The following is a 24,454-nucleotide window of genomic DNA, read 5'->3' as shown; positions in this document are numbered from 1 at the left end:
CATCCTCCCTCCCCAGTAGATTTTGTGACATTTAATCCGTTCTCAGAATCCTCTCTGCAGTAAACAAAACGCAGTAGGGCGCCCTTTAATTTAATTAAAAATTGTGACAATGCAAACCAAAGTTACTTATAATATTCTAAATTTTATCCTAAATCTTGAACACCCCCACAACCACTTAGTCACAATTCATGCCTTTTCCATTCACACCTTTCCGGACTCGCACTTGTATTAGTTCCACCATCGACCTTCTTCGCTCTCCTCTCTCAACGCAGCCCCAACTCTCTAGAACCGCAAAACTCTGTCCAAACCAAACAGCCGCGCTTCGCTCACTCAGTTTGCGTTTGGATATCGGGTCGGCCGGATCGGCGTCGTTGCGGATTGTGTTTAGCGCGCGTGTTAGTCGCGAGAGTCGCCAAGTCGCACTGGGGATATTCGCGTCGCGGGTCGCGGTGTTTTGGAAACAAGTTTCGAGCGTGCGAGATTCGCGTTCACACACGTGGGAAAACGAAGGGGAGAAGCGGTTTCCGAAGGGGGCTGTCCATTTTTGGGCGATTTCACGCCACATTTTGTGCAATATAATTTGGGCTGGTCTGGCGATCGCGGTAGCGGTGTCGAAAGACACTTGTTTGAGGCGCGCTCCTAACAATCAAAAGTGAATCCGAAGCGCCCTTGGGAGTGCGCGAGTTTGGGTTGAAAGTGAGAAAAGTAGGTCTTCTGGAGAGTCGGTCAGCTGTTTACGGATGAATCACGGCTGCTTGTGGAGGTCGTCGTAGCTACAGAGTACGGAGATAAATCATTATCGCCTTTGTCACGTTTTTGTTTGTGTCCACGACAACGCAGAAGAGAGTTAGAAGGGTATTTGGAGAGTGTAATTTGAGCCGGGAAAGCTCGGTTCGGATTTCTGAGGTGTTCACGTGATTAGTTCTGCCATTGGTTACTTGAAGAGTGTAGTGTCCCACATAGCGAAGAATTTGAAGTGGATTCACGTGTATCATCGGGAAGATATGAATTGTGAGTGATCAAAATGTTGACCAGCACCAGGAAGCCGGGACCTCCGGTGCCGCCGAGGCCAAGTGCCGCTGCGGTGGCCAATGCGTTGGCCAAGCACCGTGAGAACTCTCCCAGTCATCAGCAGCAGCAGCACCAGATATCGGGAGTTCACACGTTGAAGCCTCCCCATCCGGGACGTACTGTGGTTTACAAGTCTCCGGCGTTTGATCAGCAGGTGATCAAAAAACCGCAAAGCGGCGATCCCAGGGAACCGCTCGGTGCATCCAAGACCGAGCTGTACGTCGGCGAGTCCCACGGAATATACAGCAACAATGTTCCGCGACCTGTTCTGCCGCCGCCGCCAGCAACGACGATTAGCACTAATAACTCCAGCAACTTGGAAAACGGCAAATTGATGTACACTTCGACGTGCAGTATAATTGAGATAAATTCTTCCTCATCGGCGTCCACGTCGGCATCGTCCTCGCCAGTGTCCACGCTGCAAAAGACCGCGGACTCCAAAGCGACGAACCTCCTCGGAATCGGTGGAGGTCACCGCAATCATTTTAATTCCGCCGACGAAGAAGACGATACCAGCATCTGCCAAAAACAGCTCAAGAATACCTACAACCACCGGCATCATCACCAGCTGCTGGATCCGCTGGACAGCAGCTCCAACGACGGCGACCTGATCGCCATTAAGCGTAATTCCCCAGATGTAATTGTGATCAGTTCGTCCTCGGAGCATGACAGCGGCACCGAGCACAACTCCATGGACACGAACAGCATCGCGAGCAGCAACTCGCTCGAACGGGAAAATAACCTCAAAAATCGGGAGCCAAGCCGAACATCGCACCTGACCGAGATCATCATCGGCTCGGACCTCGTTACCAACGGCGCAACTTCCACCTCCACGATCATCGAGGCCACCAACCACGTGATACGGAGCTCCTCGATCCGGCTCCCTACCGCCCAGAACCGGAAGGGGGCGAACACGTGACGCCCTCCAACGACGCCAACTCCGTGGTCAAAGTCACCCCGCCCCCAATCGACCCCACAACCCTCGACTCCAAGCTCAGCGAGAAGAAGGTCGCGTTCCACGAGCTCCTCATCTCGGAACTTACCGCAATGCGATCGGCGGCCGCAGCCGCCACCGGTGGCCACTCCGATTCTATCGTCCGGAGACAGCGTAAACCTCCGGAAAACCGATCATCGCCGGAAATCTCGCCCACGGGAACGGCCCGCATCCGTACGGCGGACTGGATCGAAGTGGGTGACAACGGCAAGGAGGTCGTTCTGTCGAGCTGTCAAATTAGTCTGGAGGATTCGGGGCTGGAGGACGAGGGCAAGCACGATGAGGACGGGGACGATGATGGGGGGTCGTCCGGCGTGGGGGACTCCTGGGATAGCGTGAAGGATGCTGAGGAACGGTGAGTGTCACGTTTTTCAGGGGTTGTTGGGGGGGACGTGAGAGGTGGTGCGGACGTTGTTATTGTTGGCAAAGTTAGGAAATGAATTAGTCAATGTTGCCATTGTGTTTGGCGCGGTGAAGGTCGCGCTCGTTTGTTAGAAATGAAGTACTTTAGAGGGCTAGGGGAGATGGGGGTTAAAGGGTCAATGTTACAAATTTCAAGCTAAATTAGCTTCAGGTTGTATAACATTACGGGATTTTTTTGTGATAAAAAACATAAAGATAATTTTAATTGTTGCTAAGTTAGTAGGAAAGCTGATTTTTATCCGTGCAAAGATACAAGTCGGGCATTATTTTATAATACAAATTTAAGTTCTTATTTACACTGTAAAACTAATAACAAAGTTTTCGAAAAACTTTGAATCTTGTCTAGTAGTTAAAAAACAACGTTTCCCTGAATCGAATTTAGCTAATATAATACGCCCAGTAATTTGTGAAATATCTTTTTATCAAAGTTTCTATATAAAAGTAATTCCAAATGAAAACTATACTCAAAATTTCAACATGGCCCTTAACTGTTCAGAAAGTTCTTTGGTCTAAGTTCACGTTCTTTTTTTTTTACATTAGGGTGATTTCAAAATTGAAATTTTCCAAAAAATACCTAATATTTTTTTTCAAAAAAAAAAAAAATGTTCCCGTTATGTTAAATGTTATCCATTATCCATTATTTCAAAACACCAAAATATCGACGTCGTCGTGCTATCTTGTCGCACCCGCCATTTTGACGTTCCGAGAAAAACGCGTTTTAATGTTTGACCTTGAATATTCAAAAACGGAAGCACGCAATTTAAACAATAACAAACACGTTTTGTTTGGCTCACCATTCTGTGCATTGTCCCAAAGTTTGGTTGAAGTTGGTTGCTGGAGTCCCGAGTTATAATTACAAATGTTTACGGTAGTCTAGCTTGTACGTGCGACAAACGCATCCTGACTTTCCTGGTCTGAAATCCCTTTGGCCTTTTGTCGCACTTACATCAATTTTCATGGAGTGACAAGATAGCACGACAAGATTGAAACTACTTTCATATGTAAAGTGACAAAAATGCACGGAGTTTTTTCGGTTTTTGTTGAATATCTCAGGATTGAAATTAAATTTTGGGGATCTGTGAAGGTCAAAAGGTGAGGCATTGTGAGCTGCACAAAATGGCGTTCTTAACTCAATTTGGCCCAAAATGCACGTACGACAAGTTAGCACGATGGCGACGATATACGGAAATTTCACGGAGCATGCAAACCCGGGCAGACGGTAATAACAAAATTAATAATATTTCAATAACAAATTCTGTTAAAATAACAAAAAGTGTTATTGTTTTATCCTGAAGTTCAACTTCAAGAAGAAAAAATAATAACAGTTTCTGATAAAATAACAAAATTTGGTATTGAAGTGATATTATATTGAAAATGTTTAATAACACGTTAATAAGAGGAAATGTTATACATTTCAAAACTCTCCTAGTAACAAAATTTGTTATTCGTTCGGTATACTGACTTAGAAATAAAATTACCATAAATCGCACAAATGGAAATGTTTCTAAGTGTCCATAACACAATCTGTTATTATTTTTTCTTTTGTTAACTATGTTTGATCTTTGGGATAATTTTGTCTAATTTCCTCGGGGACATTATTTTGGCCATGAAATGGGGTCCTTAGGCTAAAATTATTCTAAAAAGTTAAAAATTTGGAAGTTGATTTTTAATTATTTGATATACCCCTAAGGGACTTTGCTAAAGTTGGCTGGAAATATGGGATAATTTTGACCAATTTCGTCGGGGTCATTATTTTGGCCATGAAATGGGGTCCTTAAGCTAAAATTATTCTGAAAAATGAAATTTTGAAAGTTGATTTTATTAATTATTTGATATACCTCTAAGGGACTTTGCTAAAATTGGCTAGAACTATGGGATAATTTTGACCAATTTCGTCAGGCTAAAATTGGCTAGAACTATGGGATAATTTTGACCAATTTCGTCAGAGTCATTATTTTGGCCATGCAATGGGGTGCTTAAGCTAAAATTATTCTAAAAAGTTGAAAATTTTTAAAGTTGATTTTTTTAATTATTTGATATACCCCTAAGGGACTTTGCTAAAATTGGTTAGAACTATGGGATAATTTTGACCAATTTCGTCGGGATCATTATTTTGGCCATGAAATGGGGTCCTTAAGCTAAAATTATTCTAAAAAGTTGAAATTTTAAAAGTTGATTTTTTTAATTATTTGATATATTTGATTTTGATTGATTTTTTTTTTACATTACATTTTGATTGTAGTCTAGCTTGTACGTGCGACAAACGCATCCTGACTTTCCTGGTCTGAAATCCCTTTGGCCTTTTGTCGCACTTACATCAATTTTCATGGAGTGACAAGATAGCACGACAAGATTGAAACTACTTTCATATGTAAAGTGACAAAAATGCACGGAGTTTTTTCGGTTTTTGTTGAATATCTCAGGATTGAAATTAAATTTTGGGGATCTGTGAAGGTCAAAAGGTGAGGCATTGTGAGCTGCACAAAATGGCGTTCTTAACTCAATTTGGCCCAAAATGCACGTACGACAAGTTAGCACGATGGCGACGATATACGGAAATTTCACGGAGCATGCAAACCCGGGCAGACGGTAATAACAAAATTAATAATATTTCAATAACAAATTCTGTTAAAATAACAAAAAGTGTTATTGTTTTATCCTGAAGTTCAACTTCAAGAAGAAAAAATAATAACAGTTTCTGATAAAATAACAAAATTTGGTATTGAAGTGATATTATATTGAAAATGTTTAATAACACGTTAATAAGAGGAAATGTTATACATTTCAAAAACTCTCCTAGTAACAAAATTTGTTATTCGTTCGGTATACTGACTTAGAAATAAAATTACCATAAATCGCACAAATGGAAATGTTTCTAAGTGTCCATAACACAATCTGTTATTATTTTTTCTTTTGTTAACTATGTTTGATCTTTGGGATAATTTTGTCTAATTTCCTCGGGGACATTATTTTGGCCATGAAATGGGGTCCTTAGGCTAAAATTATTCTAAAAAGTTAAAAATTTGGAAGTTGATTTTTTTAATTATTTGATATACCCCCTAAGGGACTTTGCTAAAGTTGGCTGGAAATATGGGATAATTTTGACCAATTTCGTCGGGGTCATTATTTTGGCCATGAAATGGGGTCCTTAAGCTAAAATTATTCTGAAAAATGAAATTTTGAAAGTTGATTTTATTAATTATTTGATATACCTCTAAGGGACTTTGCTAAAATTGGCTAGAACTATGGGATAATTTTGACCAATTTCGTCAGGCTAAAATTGGCTAGAACTATGGGATAATTTTGACCAATTTCGTCAGAGTCATTATTTTGGCCATGCAATGGGGTGCTTAAGCTAAAATTATTCTAAAAAGTTGAAAATTTTTAAAGTTGATTTTTTTAATTATTTGATATACCCCTAAGGGACTTTGCTAAAATTGGTTAGAACTATGGGATAATTTTGACCAATTTCGTCGGGATCATTATTTTGGCCATGAAATGGGGTCCTTAAGCTAAAATTATTCTAAAAAGTTGAAATTTTAAAAGTTGATTTTTTAATTATTTGATATAAGGAGTTTACTAAAATTGGCTAGAACTATGAAATAATTTTGACCAATTTCATTGGGGTCATTTATTTCACCATAAAATGGGGTTTTAAGCTATAATTAATCCGATTAAATTAACTTTTGAGAGTTCATTTTTTTTAAATTTTGTTATACGCATTTAAATTTTTTAATTTTTAATTTTGTTATAACGGAATTGATTTATTTTGAGAACTTATGAAGTGTGAATAACAAAAACTGTTATTATTTTCACACAGCCAGGAAGTCGGAGCTGACGTTGAAGTTCGAGCTGGAGTGAGACCTCGGAGGCTGCATCGGATTCAGCAAATTTTCAGCAACTTTTACTTGGAGTCGGAATCTGTTAAGTCGGGTATTTTTGGAGAGCTGAAGTCGTCGTTGACGTCATATCCTGCATCCAGAGTCGGAGTTGTCTTCAAAGTATGGATTCAAAGTCGCTTGGAGGTACCCGACTCTGCAGCCCTGACTAGTACAGATGAGTTATGGCAACTGCAGGTTTATTTGCAAATTACAAATAAACCAAAACAATAACTTTTTTTGTTATGGAGACATACCAGTTCAATAACATTTTTTGTTATTATGCTGCTCCACCTCTCCGCACAAAATAACAAATCTTGTTATTCCTTCATGATTCCTTCTGTGTTATTGGTTTGTTATTGCAATAACAACATAATAACAGTTTAAGTTATTCTTCGAACAAATCTTTGTTATTAATTTTTGTTATTTTAACAACTAATCCGATCATCCCAATAACATATTTCGATCTTCTTACAATATCAAAACTGACCTTTCCAAGTTATTTCCGTCTGCTCGGGAATGTTTAAATAACCTTAAAAATATCATGTTAAAATTGTTTAAAGTATTTTTTGCTACTTAATTCTTTAAAAATTATATATATTTTTCAATGTATTAATTTGATTTCTTAAGCAAAATAGTTTTCTCTGATTCGCTTCAATTTTATCTATTATTTAATTTCAAGTCAAAACATGATTTATTAGTATTGTATACCGTCACCTGGGGTGACATTGGGTCTGCTGAAATCTGTGTAATTCAATCTCACCCACCCCACCCCTAGACCTAATGTCACCCCTAATGACGGTAGCCAGCATTATTTTTTAACTGGAATTTTCATTGACACTTGGAAGACTATTACATTTCAATAAAATAAAAGTCGAAGTGGAATTACAATATACTACTTTCTAAATCAATAACAAATAAAAATATACTTTAAAAAACATTCAATTAATTAGATTTCTGGGACATCGTGAAAATTTACTAACTCTAGTTATTAGAAGGGTTTTATGAGAAAATAGTCTGAGGATCGAAAAATCTAGCCTTTCACTCGAAAAGGTCGCATGAAACGAGTTTGTCGATAATGTAAAAAAAAGAAATAAAAAAATTGTCATACATTTTTATTTTTAAACGGACCACCCTAATGAAAAAAATAAAAAATAAGCGTATCATTATTTGAACCAAGGAACTTTCTTAGCAATTTTGGGAAATTTAAAAAATCATGAGATTTAACTTTCATTTCGATTTTTCTATAAATGTTTAGACTCGATTAGCCGAAGATTTTTTAGAATGCTCGAGTAATCGAATCAAATTTTATTTTTTTACTTTTTATTTCAAATTCCGGTTCTGTCACTCAATTTTATTAAAATTTGAGTGGAATATTGCCTTTTACATTACCAAATGAATTATCTCAATAATTTTCACCATAGTTTTGGCCTTAATCTTAGAATAAAAATTTCCAAACCCCTTCTTTAGGGACATATTTGAACTCAAGGACCCAAATCTAGACAATTATTTTCGAATAAGTGATTTTTTGTAGAACCTTGGGAAAATCGATGCTATTTTTTACATACAAATTTTCTACAAAGGTATGGATGCTCAAGCCTAGGTTTTTTATCATCGAATTTAGATTTTGAAAATTTAATAATTATTTTAAATTTGGCTTTTTTAGTTTCTTGAAGTTTTTCTGGATTTTCAATTTAAATTTGGCAAGGTTTTGTTTTTGAACAGAATTAAATATTGAATTTTTTTTTAACGTGAAGACTTCCATCATTGCCATGATTTTTCGTTCAATGATATAAATTTTGCGTCGTTATCAATATTTTGACAAATTCTACAAGTTGCTTAGAATAGTACCCTACACATGCTGATTCCTTCTGGTAACGATTATCCCATTCCTTGAGAAGTTATGGAAATCGTCATTAATCAATGATTGCCAATTAGGACGTCAATGACTGTTCCACAAAATTATATAAACTTTGAGACATATTTGTTTTAGATAAAAAATTCCTTGAGTGGCTTCAAGAAGGCAACAACCGGTTCATGCTGATTCATTTTGGTGCAGAAATTCGTTAAATTAATTTTTAAACAGAATATTTTAAAGTGATGATCAATTATCTCCGAAAATGATCAACGGCTTCACCTTAATTTGTAAAAAGCGGAAATATTTAAATTAGAGCTAATGTTGAAGTTTTTGTGACGATTTCTGAGGTTTCTGGTTATACATTTTTAAGAAAGTTTTTCAAAACATTTATTTTATTAGATTAAACTGAAGATCTGGTAACGCTACAGTAAGCTAAGAATATCTAAAGTGGAATTTATATTAAAAAAAATCTAGACAGGATTTTGTTAGTTTGTTTTTTTTCGCAAGATATGTTTTTTCAATCTTTCACATAAATATTATAGTTCGACTTTTTGGCAAAACTGCCCTATGACAAAAAGATTGGAAGTGGAAATAGTGTAACTTTTCAATGCAGAATGTAGAAATTATAGATGAAAACGACTTACTAAAGAACACATACATTGTTCATTGTTGGACCAATATTTGATAGATTGAAAAAGTTTTGTTGTTTTTATTGATCTGGCAACCCGCAATGAAGCAGTGTAAAAAAATCTTTAATCGGAGAGTTGAAAAAGTTTCGATGTTATTTTATTCTCTGACTTACTAAAGAGACGCTATAAGATATGTAAAAGTCTAAATATGTAAAAAGTTTGTCTGTTAGTTTCAAAAAGGCACATTCATTTCCTTTTGAAGCAACAAACATGTATCTTTCCCAGAGTCCCAACTCTCCCCTACCATCAAAGATCGCCTAACAAGCCAACTCTCGATCGCTATCTACAGCATGATTCATGCCTAAATAGGGCTGGTCACTTGGTAGATATTTTTATTTTATGTGACTATCATTTCCACGTTTAAATGCCACGCGATGGCGGTCGATGGTGATTTACCGTCCCGTACCCCATTCTTAGTTGTTAGGCCTGCAGGCCTCGCTAGTCGCAGGTTAGAGGTCACCCCGATGGCGGGAATTTTGTGAATCAATCATTGTTCGAAAGGGAGGAGATATTCGTTGATATTGGATGTCGCAACGTCGCGTGCGGTGTTCTTGAACTGGCCAGAATTCAAGAACGTTTGATGGTCGGCCAAACAACGGTACACCGTTGACCACAGCTATCAAAGTACAGAAAAATTTTACATTCACGTGGACGGCTGCCTCGCGGAAAAGAATTTCGCCACCGACCGTTGAAGTCACGGTGGGTTGTTAGTTTCGCCTCATGAATAATTCCAACGCATCAACCCTTCTCCTCCTCCCTCTGTCGAGAAGTGCGATGCAGTCGAGTGGAAACTGACCAGTAGTGGCCGTCGGTAGCATTGCACTTGAATTCTACCACCACCAGTAAAGTTACAGTCATTGTTGTTGTCGTGGTAGTAGTTTGATGGCGGCCCTTCTATAACGCGTGACAAAGCCGTTTTGGGGCCTCTGTTTGGTTTGATATCATCGCACAGTTTGGAGCTGCTGTGGGGCTCTGTTTTGCCCTGCGACCACGTTCAGAACTACCAGTGAATGAGCCTCGTCACTGCTGTCATAGCTGTTGTTGGTCATTGTCATTAGGTCGCGGATTAGTAGCTGTGTTGATTGTTGCTGGGAGCACTGTGAAAAGTTTTGTTTGTAGAGTTCTCGTACACAGTATTTTTTACAACAGCTGTGAAGATTAAAAGGTTTAAGGTCCTGTTGAACGATACGATTATGATTTTTTTAACTGTGTCCAGTGAATAGAAAATCCAACCTGGGAAAGAACACAGTTCTGAAACATTATTAGTTCCAGCGGTGGCATGTTTAGACCCGTCTCTCCAACGAGGCCCTCGTTCAATGCCGAGTAGAACGCGCAATATCGGAAGGTCTTTATTGTTGGTTTAGAAATGCGCTCCGTCCGGTGTGTGAACTGCAGAACTACGCTCGACTGCCGATTGGTTTCAATACACGGAGAAAAATGAATTCCTAACATCGTGAACTAGCGTTCAAGTTCATGGAAATGGATTCCATGGAACAATTTTGAAAAACGTTCCCAGACATTTGAACACTATGTTCGTGGTTCCCATTTTCATGAACGTTTGTTCACGATTTTCGTAACTAATTTTTCTTCGTGTATACATGGGGTTGTGGCATTTCTCCAAGTTGGATAAGTTTTGATTTGTTTAATAAATATTACTTTTTTTATGAATTTGCAGATTTTTTATTTTTCTAATAACCCTTTTCGTAACTTTAATAACATCAATTTTACAACATCAAACTACTTACAAAACATGTAGTACAAACCGCACACGATTCACCCTCCATTACATCGTGTTGATCCGTTCGTGATTTATGTGAACTGTATTTAATTTGTCTAATTTTGATTCACCGCTAGGTGAGCAATTTTGCATTTTTATACCCCACAAATCGTGTGGTGTCTGAGGGGGGCACACAAGGAAATTAAGTTCAACATTGGCCCACCAAGTCCGCAATTTCTGGTGCGTTTAGACCACAAGTCACGCTTCTGACATTGAACTGTATGATTTATATTTATATAGATTCCCCCCTTGCCCCTTCTTACTCAGTTGTATAAATCTAATGATTGCTCTAATGCTCCTACTGAATCAACTTTTGAGGTTTTTTTTCATTATTGACAGGATACGCGTTCGACAGACCCCCAGCCAGCAGACCTCCTCCGTGGAGGATAGTTCGTTTTTCGCACACACGTGAGGTCTGACCCCGACACCAGACTAGAGTGGAGAGTCCAATTAACCCAATACCCTGGCTGGCTGGCCACGAAAGAAACGGCCCCGTCAATCTAATGTGAACTATTTTTGCTGGTTCCTCCTCTGCGTCTGTGGTTCTCTTTAATTTGTTCGCTGGACAGCATTGAACTCGGCAAACTCCCCGAAGAAAAAAAAAAGTTGAGTGAGTTTGAATGGGAAACTTTTTTTTTCGCAGTTCTATTCACTTTATGATTTGGGAATGCGTTTTTATAGAAATAATTGAGCTTTAGATGTTTTTATTTGGTTGAGAACAAACAAAGTGTATTAAATATAACACAGAAGAAAAGTAGAATTTTCGAAGGTTGAAAATGAGTTTGTAATATTTTACATTTTTTTTCACACAGAATCTTTCCTTATGAATATTACCACCTTTTTTTCTGTGAATAGGAATCTTTCCAATTGAATAGAAAATGTGTAATTTTACCTAAAAAACAGGTAATACAGATACTTTTTCCAGAATTTAGTCTTTTTTACGTGCACAAAAATTCATAAATATTATGTGTTTTTTTTGCAATTCCGTCGTGAAATTATTTACTTATATTAAATAATATTGAACATTGAAGAAGTGAATGTTTGGCCCTTTTGAAATGTTAGTCTTGATTTGAAAATTTTGAAAATATTGTTTTCGAAAAAAAACGGAAAATTTATTTTAACATTTAAAATCTGAGAAATCTGTCGAGATATCGACATTGAAAATGGTGGGTTGTTTGGGTGAGACTAAGAAAACAACAATTTTCCTGTTTTTAACTCTCTACAACCAAACCCCGCTTTCAGACGGGCTTCGATGTAAAAAATCGCCAAAAATCAATTTTTCAACCAATTTTTGATCCTTTAAAAGCATTGAAAAGAAGAATTCATAAAATTTTCGAAAATTTATGGGTTGGAAGTTTTACTTGTTTTATGTGACTTTGCCAAAGTTTTTAAAAATGTCATTTTTAGGGGTCAACTTCGGCTGTGTTATTTGCCAACATTTTTATGCAATAATTTTTCTAGTGTCCCAGACCATGACTCTACGCGCTTTTTTTACAATTTAAATGATAATGGTGCCATTTTACAGGAGAAAATGTAAAAACAAGCAAAAACTTGAAAAAGTGACTATAAAAATATGAAAAAATTAAATAGGCAAAATGAAATGATAGGAGTTGGTAGAATAGATCAAATACTACAAAAAAGCAAAATACCTAAAATGAAACAAGAAAAACATAAAACAAGAGAAGTAAAGGTTTTTGTAGAACAAAAGTTGCTCAAAATGAACAACGGGAACAATACAAATTTTCGTTAAAAAAAATTGGGCAGTAGAGGGTTAAACCTTTGCATGGCAATATCTCAGGTGAGTAATTCTATACCAAAACCGAAAATGGATTTTATCTGTATTTTTTAAATTTGGCTCAAACTCTGTGGTGGCCTTCCCTATGACTAAAGAAGCTATTTTGTGTCATTGGTTGACCCATACAATTCTCCATACAATTTTGGCTGCTGTCCATACAAAAATGGTTTGTAAATATTCAAATAGCTGTTACTTTTGAGTGAATTTTCTGATCTATTTGGTGTCTTCGGCAAAGTTGTAGGTATTGTTGAGGACTATTGAGAAAAGATAGGTACACGGAAAAAAATGCAGATTTTTAAATCAACTTAATGCACTATGGTACATTGGGTGGCCAAGTTTCAAAAAAGTGACCTTCTCCAAATATTTTTTGGTATTTTTTTCTCGAAAGTAAACATTCTAACTAAGAAAAATCCAAATTTTCAAAGCTCTAAGTTTGTTCATTACGGAGATACGCTAGCTGAAAGTCAAAAAATGGAGTAAAAAACTAGCGTTTTTCGTAAAAAATGAGATATGCTTTGAAACTATTAATAGATAAAATGTTGTTTCCAAACCAAAAACTGAAGTTTTCATCGAATAACTGGAGCATTTTTTTGACAAATCATATTTTTTTGTGTTTGTTAATCGAGTACTTTTTTTGCTAACCGATGCTAAACATGAAACTAAGATCACTTGAAAGATTGGATTATAATCTAACATTGCTGAAATTTCCAGCCTGCGATTTTTTGCGTTTTCGGAGATATGCCATTTTGAACATTTACGTTTTATCAAAATTTGCTGCAATCTACATATGCGCCCGTTTATTTCACTTGCTTTGCTACCTACTTCGTGGGCATCGTCGCTTCAAAAATCAATACCTGGTTTCAAGAAGTTCGAAATGACTTTATTGGAATTTTCTGTTGCCTACATTGAGTACCTTAGTCAAAATAAGGTATTCGTACCGAAGTTTTTCAAGCGAAACTCGAGAATCTCAGTTTGATACCGAAAAAAGTGTTCATCAAAATGTTGACTTAGCATGATGAATTTCTGCGATCAATCCATGAAACTGATCCACATTTAAGTTCTATGTTGGTTAGTACAAAAAATCATAAAAAGTACCTTTAACATATCCTGAAGCTGTCACAAACTCTATAATCAAATGAATTTTAAGAATTTGTTTTGTATTTTATCGTTTTACTTCATAATTGATATTTTGAATAAAATTATTTTTTCTGTTATTAGATTTAACAATTAAAATTTTCGCAATTTATGCCCGTAAGGGTGGGGGAGGGGGGTCTCAAGTTATATGGCATGGACTCACAAAAAGAAACACACAGCAGTAAATAATAAATATTTGACTTAAAATGATTTTATTACGCTTAACAAAATTTTGTTGGAGGGAAGGAGGAGAGGGGGGGGGGGGTGAAAGAAAGAGGAGGGAGGGGTGGTGTTCTTAAAGTGGAGATGTATTAGATTATCCATAATTTAATAATATAAACTTGCAATACAATATATATGCAATTCTGTTGCACTTGCAAATGTATGAAAAGACTATTTATTATAAACAATCAACTATTGAAAAACATGAAAAGTCATAAAAATCGACGTATATCATTTCAATACCATACAATTACCCAAATTTGCATGCAAAAACATTTAAAAAGCAAAAAAATAATTTGGCCGCCTGTTTGTATGGAGATGGCCCATAGTGTAATGGTTCGATTTTCAATGTTAAAACATGAAACATTCGTGAAATTTTCTGATCTTTTCGAAAAAAATAATATTTTGAAATTTTTTAGATCAAGACTAACATTTTCGAAGGGCCAAACATTGAATATTACGTATTTTAAAAAATAACTAAAACGAAACTATTGGCACTACGCCCCCCGGGGCATGGCCTTCCTCTAACGTGGGATTTCTGCTCCAGCGCCTCTGACGAGACAGGAGAAACCGGGACCGACGTTTTACTTCACCATCCGATAGAAGCTCAGTGGATAAGGCGGGAATCGAACCCGCGTCTCATAGCATCATCGGGATCGGCAGCCGAAGCCGCTACCCCTGCGCCACGAGACCCACTATTTTAACACTATTTTAAAAAAAGTTACCTAAAATGGCTAGAACTTAAAAACAGTGCACTTTATCAAAAAATTTCTGAAGTTTTTTTCGATTGCAAATTCGATTTTACATCGAAAAATGAAGTTGAAAAATTTTTGCGACCAAAATTTCGATTTTTTGAAAAAAATCAGTATTGATTCAAAAATTCATAACTCGGTCGAAGATTTTTTGCCCTTTCTGGAAATTTCTGAAAAGTTAGCATTTTATACCCTTTAAAACATATAAGAAAAGCTAAAAAAATTGTGTTTATTTGCAAATCAAGTTTTAGTCTAATCTAATCTAATCTAACACAAACGCAGCCAGTCCGATGAAAGCATGCTGGAAAGTCTTGTGATTAGATGACGCCCCAAGCACTTTTCTTGTCAATATTAATAATTGCAGTACATCCGAGAACACCCGAAAATGTAATACAAAAATAAATGTGTTTAATTGCAAATCAAGTTTTAGTGACAAAAAGTGTCCATATCGATCCAAAAAAAATCCTTCAAAAGTTACAGATTTTTTAATTTTCATGTATCATTTTTGTACGGACAGCTGCCAAATTTGTATGGTTTGGACAAACTGATGCTGCTTCTTTGGGCATACCAAAGGCACCAAAAAAGTTTCAGCCGGATTAAAAAATACAAAAACAAAAATCGAATGATCGAAATCTTAGAGAATTGCTCATAGAATGAAAAATAAAAGCATGCTTCTTGAAGGGACTGAACAATGTATTGACAGCTGGTGCAATATTGATATCGAGAAGATCGATTGTATTTTCATGTCGTCTCATATTTTACAATTAGATTTTGAAGATTTCGAAGATCTGGCAACCATGTCTAATGTTATGAATACTCAATTGGGTGATCCAGTTTATTTCTCACATCTTTATGAAAAAATCATACTCTTGTCTTATTTTGTCGTGACGTACTTCAAATTCTTTTAGGAAAAAAAACTTTTTTACCTATTAGCAGAAGGATTAAAACCCGACATTCTGGCAGCAGTGTATAGAGATATGAACACAGTTAAAAAAAACATAAAAATATGTAATTTTACATTTTTTAACATCTAATTTTACATATCAGAAAAAGAGGTTATATTCACAAAATTAAACTTCATTTTATTGTGTATGTATGTATGTAAATATGTGGAAGGAGCCTAAATTCCCCTTTTTTTATTTTTATTTTTTTAAGCTAACCTAAAGTTTTTTTTTGTTTCCCGTGCTAAATTGCACTTTTGCTCTAAATTTCCCTCTGCGGCCTTTCAAATGTGGCACATTTTGTGTCAACAAGACCTCCGCCTTAAATCAAATACAGGCCACACCGAAAAAAAGAAAACAATTGCTGTCTCACCGCCTCTGTGCAAACCCGTCAATTACCATGGCCAAAGCATCTTCCGTCAACAAAAATACACCTCCTCCCTTCAACAACCATTCAGCGACTAGAGAGACAGTCCATTACTTTCTTCTTCTGCTGCCTCTGTCGTCATCTGCCGTCGCGTGAAACCCCACACGGAGAAAAAAGAGTTCCTTAAATCGTGAACAAGCGTTCATGAAAATGGGAACCACGAACAAAGTGTTCAAATTTCATGGTAGGTTTTTCAAAATCGTACCATGGAATTTGAACACTTTGTTCGAGTTTCCTATTTTCATGAACACTTGTTCACGATTTTGGGAACTTTTTTTTCTCCGTGCATCCCATGGCTTTTTTTTTTGTTGTAGTTCAGTCTTGCCGCAATGATGGCAGAAAACAAGCCATTAGCACAGTTTTTGACCGCGAAATTGAAAACTTGGCCGACTTGGTGAAAACAAACCACGTTTTAAGGAGAGGAGTTGGCCACTGAGTTGAAGAGATAGCATTTTGCGCTCCACTGGCCAACTGCCCAAAATGAGTTTGCAGTGTGTCTCGGGTGGACGGATGGACGGAGCTATATCCCCGGAGGCCTCTCGTGATGGCCACCTGCAAAACGCATCACCCAGAAGGCTCACACGAACGTCGCAACCTAAATTCAGTTGTATAATAAATTCAAACGAGTTACGAGTTATTAGATGTGGGGGCACACTTTGCACGGATAAGTTTTCTCCTTGGGATTATTATTGGTCGTATTAGCACCAACTCTTAAAACAGTAGCCAGTGTGGTAGACTTTCTTTGCAAATTGAGACCAACTGGACTGACCGCACAACGAACCAAGGGGGAATAGGGGAAATTCTCGTATCTTTGGCAGGTTAAGCTCTCGCTCCTAACTCCATCCAATTTGCTGATTTTCACTATTTAAACAACTAATTTTGCAAAACTTTTGGTAGAAACTTGCTTGCTCACTTCTTATTGAGCTATTTATCACTCGATTTCAGTTGAAAACGCTTTTAATTAGCTTTAATTGCATGTCAAAGTTCTGACCTGCCAACATTAGAGGCACGCTGGAATTAGATGCTGTTCCCCTAGTTGTGGGTACTTTCGAAAAAAAAGTGACTCTACTCCAGTTAACGATAAGTGACTCTTGCCGTCAAAACAATCAACTGTGCTGGAGTTTATAAACAGTGCTCACGTGTGCACCAACTGACCTCCATTTGGACAGCTTAGGTTATGAGAAACTTATCTTTAGTTGGGAATAAACGTTGTTTATTTCCAACTCAGGCTTTTCAAAACCACCCATATTTTCAAATTCAATGAATGAGATAAATTTTTAAGACATTGCAGAATGTCTTAGACATGATTACAGTTGATGTGCACGGAGAAAAATTAGTTCGTAAAATCGTGAATAAGTGTTCATGGAATTGAGAACCACGAACAAAGTGTTCAAATTTCTTAGTACGTTTTTCAAAAACACTCTTTGTGCATGGTTTCCAATTTCTTGAACATTTATTCACGATTTTTGAACTTTTTTTCTCCGTTTGGAAAGTATGTTTTTTTTTGTGTTTCCACCTTTGTTATTTCCAATTTAAAATAAATGTTATATTTTTCGTGTGATTTTTTGGTTTGTTCCAAGAATTTTTTTTTACATTTATAAAAAATACAAATTTGTCGAGTATTTGAACAAATTTAGTTTAAGCCAACTTTTTTTAGAAACAAGGTGAAAAAATACTTTTTGCTGTACTGTACATTGCAATATCACAAGATTTTTTTCAACCGATCCCAAATATGCTAAATGTGAATGTGATAAAGCAGAAAAAGGCATTTAAAATTGTTCTGAGATGATTGAATATCTTTTTCCATAAACAATTTTTCCCCCATTTTACGGACATAAGCTTTTCAAAATATTTGATACGGCCTCATTATTTTTAAAATAACGATGTTTTTACCTTTTTTTCCACAAAAAAATGAAGGTCTTAAATAGCTCAGTTTTTTTTAAATTGTTTTAGAAAACCAAAAAAGCAACTTTTAAGGTCACATATTTTTCATATTCATGTAAAAATCATGATTTTCTAAAATTATTTAAAATTTTCCTAAAAGTTTTCACAAATCATTGTAAAAAAGTACAGAATAAATTTGCAATAGAAAAGAACTGTAAATGTAAACCCCAGTTTTCAAGTCACCATTTGAGTGTTAATTCTATGGCATAAAAGTTTTTTCCCAATATTGTCCATGTTCGTCCATTTCCGTAAAAATGAAATTCTTATCGATGGAACCGATTAAAAACGAAACACGGAAAAACTAATTTTGCTGATTTTTAATGAAACGTTTTCTTTTGTCACAAAAATTCAATTGCTAAAAATCAATTCTTTTATTTTTTTTTAATTTTTATGTTTTAGGAGACAACAAACGGCAAATTTTGAGCAAAAAAATTTCCACTGAGTCATGATGAAAAAATTGCATTTTTCTAAAAAAATATTTTGTTATGTAAAATCAAATTCGCGATCGAAAAGTATTTTTAGATTTTTTTTTATAATTTTAAGCGAAACAGTCAAGTTTTTCGATTTTTATTAAAATTGTGTCCATTCCTGAATTTTTCTCTCGATAAGATTCTTGAGGGTACGAAAATAAAAAAAAAATGACTATGAAACGTGAAGATTGAAATATATCGATTAAAAGTAAAAGAAACAAGAAGATTGTAGTTTTTTAAGTCTCATCCAAACAGCCTTTTATTTTACAGTACATACCAATATCTCAGAAATTAATGGTCCTATTTTTAATGATAAAAAATAAAATATTTATGAAATTTTCGAAAAAATATGTTTTGAATTTGTAAATTAGACTATCATTTCAAAAGGTCAAATATTCAATGTTACGCCCTTTTGAAATATTAAAGTCCTACACCCAAAGGAAAAATATATCTCAAAATCTGCAACATTGGATTTGCTGCAGTAAATGTCACATTTTATAACATTTTTTGCAGCAGGCCCGTAGATCATTTTTGCCCGCTTGTAAACATTTCAGCGATCTGCAGTTCTCACCAACACATATAATGCTGGCCCGTCCCCGAGCAACACTCCAAAGAGAAGAATATGTTGGTGCTCTTTCAATCTCATTTCATCAAGCGTCCATGGCGCAGTGGTAGCGTGTCGGATCAATAACCAAGAAGTTTTGTGGTTGAATCCTCGTTGTGTTAAGGTTTTTTTTTGTGAAATATAACCAAAAAGCCGTCGGTAATGTCGATAATTGTCGGTAACGGGCAAAAATGTCATACCCCTATATCGCAAAAAATGCATGAGGACAGATTTCATGCAGATTCTGATATACTTTCATGCTGCCATGCATCTGCCAGTTGGGTGTAGGACATTATTATGTTGGTTCCCAAAATGTATAACTTTATTCTTGCGCAGAAAATTCACTAAAATCTATCATATCGTGATAAAACTGAAGCATTTACTGACATCAACTTCGAAAATGTTGAGTTGTGTAATTGGTTCAACTGTTGGTTCCACCAATTTCAATTTAGAAACCTCAAGAATGTCCTCAATTTCTCAGCCTTCATTTGGTCGCAATTATGCTCACGCGCAACTCTTCCAAAGTCTTTGTCTTTCGAAACTCGGGATGCGTTCGAAAATTACTGCCCAGTCTACCATGCTCCAAGAAACGAACCGATACGCTCAATTTTGGGAAACTAAACGTGTAATTTTCGGATTATCCTCTAGCTAAGGTCACCTCTCGTTAAGTCCACAATTAGAATAATGACCGCATCGAGCATCATCTCGACGGGGAGGCAATTAAATTTCGATGCTCGAATCTGCCAAGGATCCACCGTTCACTTGAGAGCCGAAATCGGGCAAAACTTTCAAGCAAAAATAGAATTATGCTCGAAAGGATTTCACCTGCTCCTCGGATGTCAAGGTTTGGTTCGGAGAGCTCTCTTAATTGCATCTCTTCGATTTTTTGCTGTCGAAAGTGGCGGACTTCCTCACTTTGGTCCGCGTCCGCTGCCTGTCAGAAATTGGCATTAGAATCGACGATGAGAGGATTAACTAGCCGCGAAATTGACTCGCAAAAAAGGCATGGTGTGATTGAGCAGATGATGGGTTTCCATAAAAAGGGCCCGAAATTATCGGAGACCTTGGGGTAAGCGAAGCTCATCAAGAGATGCTTTTTCGTGCATTAGCAAAATGCTGGAAAATTTAAAAATCATTGAAGTAACTTAATTGAACTGAATCCACAAAGATATACCTTGTATTATGAGAACTGAGAAGTCTAAATTCTACTCACGGTCTTTTGGTACGTGCTTGCAACATTTAAGTGACCGTTATTTTAAGACCTTTTAATCTTCAGCAAATAATCTCAACACGATTCAGAGCTTACCGAGGATTTGCACATCATTTTGATTTGCAACAAGCATTAAGATATTGTGTCACACACGCGGTTCTCTCCTCCTTCTATAAAATGTGCAACCAAAACCTCATAAGCGAAAGCCACCCGAATGCAACTCTATGAAATATCCATGCAGGAATTCACTGATATACAGATGTCATGGATTCTGAGAAGCTTACCCGCAGATTGTCACCGGGGCAATGAAATTATGCAACAACATCAGCTGATGCCGGTGGCTAACCTGTCTTTTAAAAAACCACCAAGATCATACACACTCATGTATGGTAAATCGCAGCACATTTCAATCAATGCAAGCACCACGCCACTTGATCATCTACTTGAATTTGCATCTCACCTGCTCCTCCTCCCCTCAGCATCGCAGAACATATCTCATTCATGCGAGGGGGAGCACTCTTTCCCAATAATCATGTGATCGCAGACCCAGCCACCATCCAATGTTTACCTTATACACCTTAATATGTATTTTCCATCGACCGATTATGCGCGCAATTTCTCATCAGAAAGCGGTTTTATTTTCGCGATTAAGCCACGCCGCGACCAGTTTGTTTTGAGATGTCCAGTGATGAAGTTTTTTGGATTTTGTCACATGTAACGTTTTAGAATTGTTTCTAGGTGCTTTGAGCAAAATTAGGTCAACATTAAAATCGTGATAATTTACAAATATCTTTTTTAGTGTTGTTTTAGTGTCAGCCCAAAATTTGGCTCAACTAGGTAGGGGCATTCCCTATGACCAAAAAAATCCATTTTGTATCATTGGTTCACCTATTACCTGGTTCCATAAAATGTTGGCAGCCGGAATCAGTGTTGTGAATGAGTGATAGATAAAACTATCATTTGATGATTCCTGCACCAACATATTAGAAGGTATAGCGAGCGTCATTTTAGCTTGTGGGTTCTCTTCTTTTATCTCGTGATGCATGAGCATGAGCATTATCTTTGTATCTCTCCTTCTCTTTACCAAACTCGCCAAAGATTCTTTTTCATTTCTTAGAAAACCGCAATGAAAAACGCTAGATAGAGATGTAATTTGAAATTGATGAAATTTTCATAAACTTCTGTTGAACTTCACATTTTTTACATTTTTTTTGTAAAATTACTCAAAAATGAAGTAATATTCAACCAACCAAACATTCTACCTTTAAATTTTTTTTTCTGTATAAGTACACGGAAAATAGATTTGCCGATGCATAAATTATTATTATTATTTTTCACAAAAAAAACTATTTCCAAGACAAAACAAATTGTTTTGTCGCCAAGTTACGATTTTTCGATTTTTTTCAAATTTAGATACCAGAGCAATTCTCTACCAAACCCGGAAAAGGATTTTATTTGAATTTTTTATTTGGCTCAAAATTTGTGGGGGCCTTTCCTATGACCAAAGAAGCTATTTTGGGTCATTGCAATTTCACCCATACAAGTCTCCATACAATTTTGGCTGCTGTCCATACAAAAATGGTACGTAAATATACAAACAGCTGTAACTTTTGAGTGAATTTTCTGATCAATTTGGTGTCTTCGGCAAAGTTGTAGGTATTGTTGAGGACTATTGAGAAAAAAATAGGTACGCGAAAAAAAAATGCAGATTTTTTAATCAACTTTTTCACAAAAACTCAAATTCTCAAAAAAAATATATGTTTTATGGGACTAAAATCCGCAACTTTTGAGCTATATATAGAAAGATGGTCAAAAAATCTGCCGCCGAGTTATAAATTTTTGAAAAAGTAGTGATTTTTGGAAAAAAAATCGAAGTTTCATGCAAAAACAATTTTGACGTTATTTTTTCTATGCAAAACTGAATTTGCAATCGAAAACCACTTTACAGATTTTTTGATAAAGGGCTCTGTTTTCAAAATATAGCCACCGAAAGATTGGTTTTAGCGAAATATTTGCAGTTTTCCAAAATTTAAAAAAAGTGACTATGAATGACCATTTCTAAAAATGTTGTTTTTGAAAAGTTCAGAAAATTTAACGTTGTAGTTCAGAAAATTTGCTATGAAATTGTTCAAGAGACAGTGAAGATTGGACCACTGATTGCTGAGATACAGCGGCTTCAAGAAAAAGTAACAGGAAAATTTTAGTTTTCTAAGTCTCACCCAAACAACCCACCGTTTTCTAATGTCGATATCTCCGCAACTATTGTCCGATTTTCAATGTTAAAATATTAAACATTTATGAAATTTTCCGATCTTTTCGAAAATAATATTTTGAAAATTTTTCGTTATTCAATTTCCAAAATGTTGTCCTTAAATGTCAACCTCTAATTTTTTTTCTAACCGTTCTGATAATTTACTTTAAATTTGCCTAAGTTCATTTAAGATCGGACCTCTGGTTGCTAAGATAGTCAATATCACTGCAACTAATGACCCATTTTTGCAATGTTAAAAAACAAAACATTTATTACATTTTCTGAACCTCGAATAAAAAAAATCGAAAATGTGAAATTCAATACTATCATTAGCAAATGGCCTAATATAACTCGAGGCTATTTCAAATATTTGTCTTGAATTTGACATATTTGAGATATTTATACTATGTGTAGATAATTTTGTATTCAGCATATTTAAAGTTTTATTCGGAATTAATTTGTTTAATGTTTTATTACAAAAAAATAACATTTTTTCCATTATAAAACAGCTTTGTAGTTTGGAAAACACATATAATTAATAATTGAGTAAACAAAAAACTTTAAAATAATAGTTTCACAAAGAATTTGAACCCAAAAAAAATTAAATAAAATAAAAATGAGTACAGCATAATTTTCTAGCATTTTTAGAATGTTAGGTTTGATTTAAATATTTCGTGTGTTTTAGTAATATTTTTGAGTTTGAAGGTACAGAAATTTCAATTCTTAAAAATTATCAATATCAATAATATGGTAAACCCTCTACAACCCAACCCCGGCGATCTTCGATCTAAAAAATCGCCAAAATCAATTTGTCAATCAATTTTTGATCTTAATAAGTATGCAATTTTGTGCTGTCCCAGACTATGCTTCTAAGCATTTTTTTACAATTTAAATAATATGGGTTTCATTCTAGAGTAAAAATGAGAAAATCGTGGAAAAAATGAAAAAGTGGCTGTAAAAACATAAAAAAAAAACTAAATAGACAAAAGGTAATGATAGGAGGTGATAGTATTAGCCAAATACTATCTGAAAACAATATGAGCTAAATAAGATAAATGTAAATATAAATACTAAAAATGAAACAAGAAAAGCATTAAACAAGAAGTTTTCCGTAGAATAAAAAAATGCTAAAAAGACCTCCTAGACACGGGAAAATTAAAAATTTCAAAAACAAAATTTGGGCAGTAGAGGGTTAAGGTATAGCATAAATAAATGACTTGAATGATAATTTTCAACTGAATTGTAATTCATCATTTAACTGAATACTATTGAAAATTACGTATTGAGTTCTAAAAGAACAGTGACAAAACCACCAAACTGCATCCCTGGCTTCATTCAATGCATGTCCAAAGTGTGTGACTCTTCTGGAGTTGGAAACCTTTCTGTCTCCCCCTCGAAGATGACACACTTTTCCAGCCCCTGTCTCAACCGACTGATTACACTGACTTGCATCTTGCAACCAGCCAGTCAGTCAGTCATTCAACAACTTTTCTCACTCCAGAGGTGCACTCCCGGGGACAAAAGTTCGTCAATGAATGAACCTTTTTTTTCTCGTTTCCTGTGTGCCAGAGTGCATTTTTTTTCTCTTGCATTGCTCAACAGCGGGAAAATTATGCAGCAAGACCTATTTATTTAATACGTTCAGTTGCACACATTTTCAAACTTTTGCACGTCTAATAGAGTTCACCAAATCTATCAGAAGTTGCTGAGCTCTAGAGAGCGTTATACAATTCCAGAGGCTTTTCTCATAAACGGTTTTAGAAAAATTGCGCTTATGTAAATTAATGTAGGTTGAGTCTCGTTTTCAGAGCTGTTTTTGTTAGTTGCTGCTTGGCTGACTTGACTATACCACGTTACTAAGCCAAGAGCAGTTACCATCAGCTTAGCGCTCGGTTAAAGTAGCTCGAAATGAGTTTTTCTTGTTTCGCCAGCCGATGCGTGGTCTGGTCTGGGTCTGGCACTCTGTGTGTCTATTCTGAAATCTGTTTTTTTCTTTCTTATTAAATAACCAATT

General features: G+C 35.9%; 1 protein-coding gene across 1 annotated transcript in view; it reads left to right on the top strand.

Moving 5' to 3' along the window:
• The first annotated feature begins 323 nt into the window (after window positions 1–323).
• Window positions 324–24,454, top strand: part of LOC6033302 (serine/threonine-protein kinase phg2) — a 100,575-nt gene continuing 76,444 nt past the window's right edge. Inside the window, 2 exon segments of the mRNA XM_038252580.1 lie at window positions 324–1,949; window positions 1,952–2,420. Of these exon segments, the coding sequence (XP_038108508.1) occupies window positions 1,025–1,949; window positions 1,952–2,420 (1,394 nt within the window). The 5' untranslated portion in view covers window positions 324–1,024.

The sequence above is a fragment of the Culex quinquefasciatus genome, chromosome 2, assembly GCF_015732765.1.
Source record: "Culex quinquefasciatus strain JHB chromosome 2, VPISU_Cqui_1.0_pri_paternal, whole genome shotgun sequence".
In the NCBI taxonomy this organism is placed as follows: Eukaryota; Metazoa; Arthropoda; class Insecta; order Diptera; family Culicidae; genus Culex; species Culex quinquefasciatus.
Note: the sequence above shows the minus strand (reverse complement) of the source record. Positions and strands in the feature narration are given on the sequence as shown.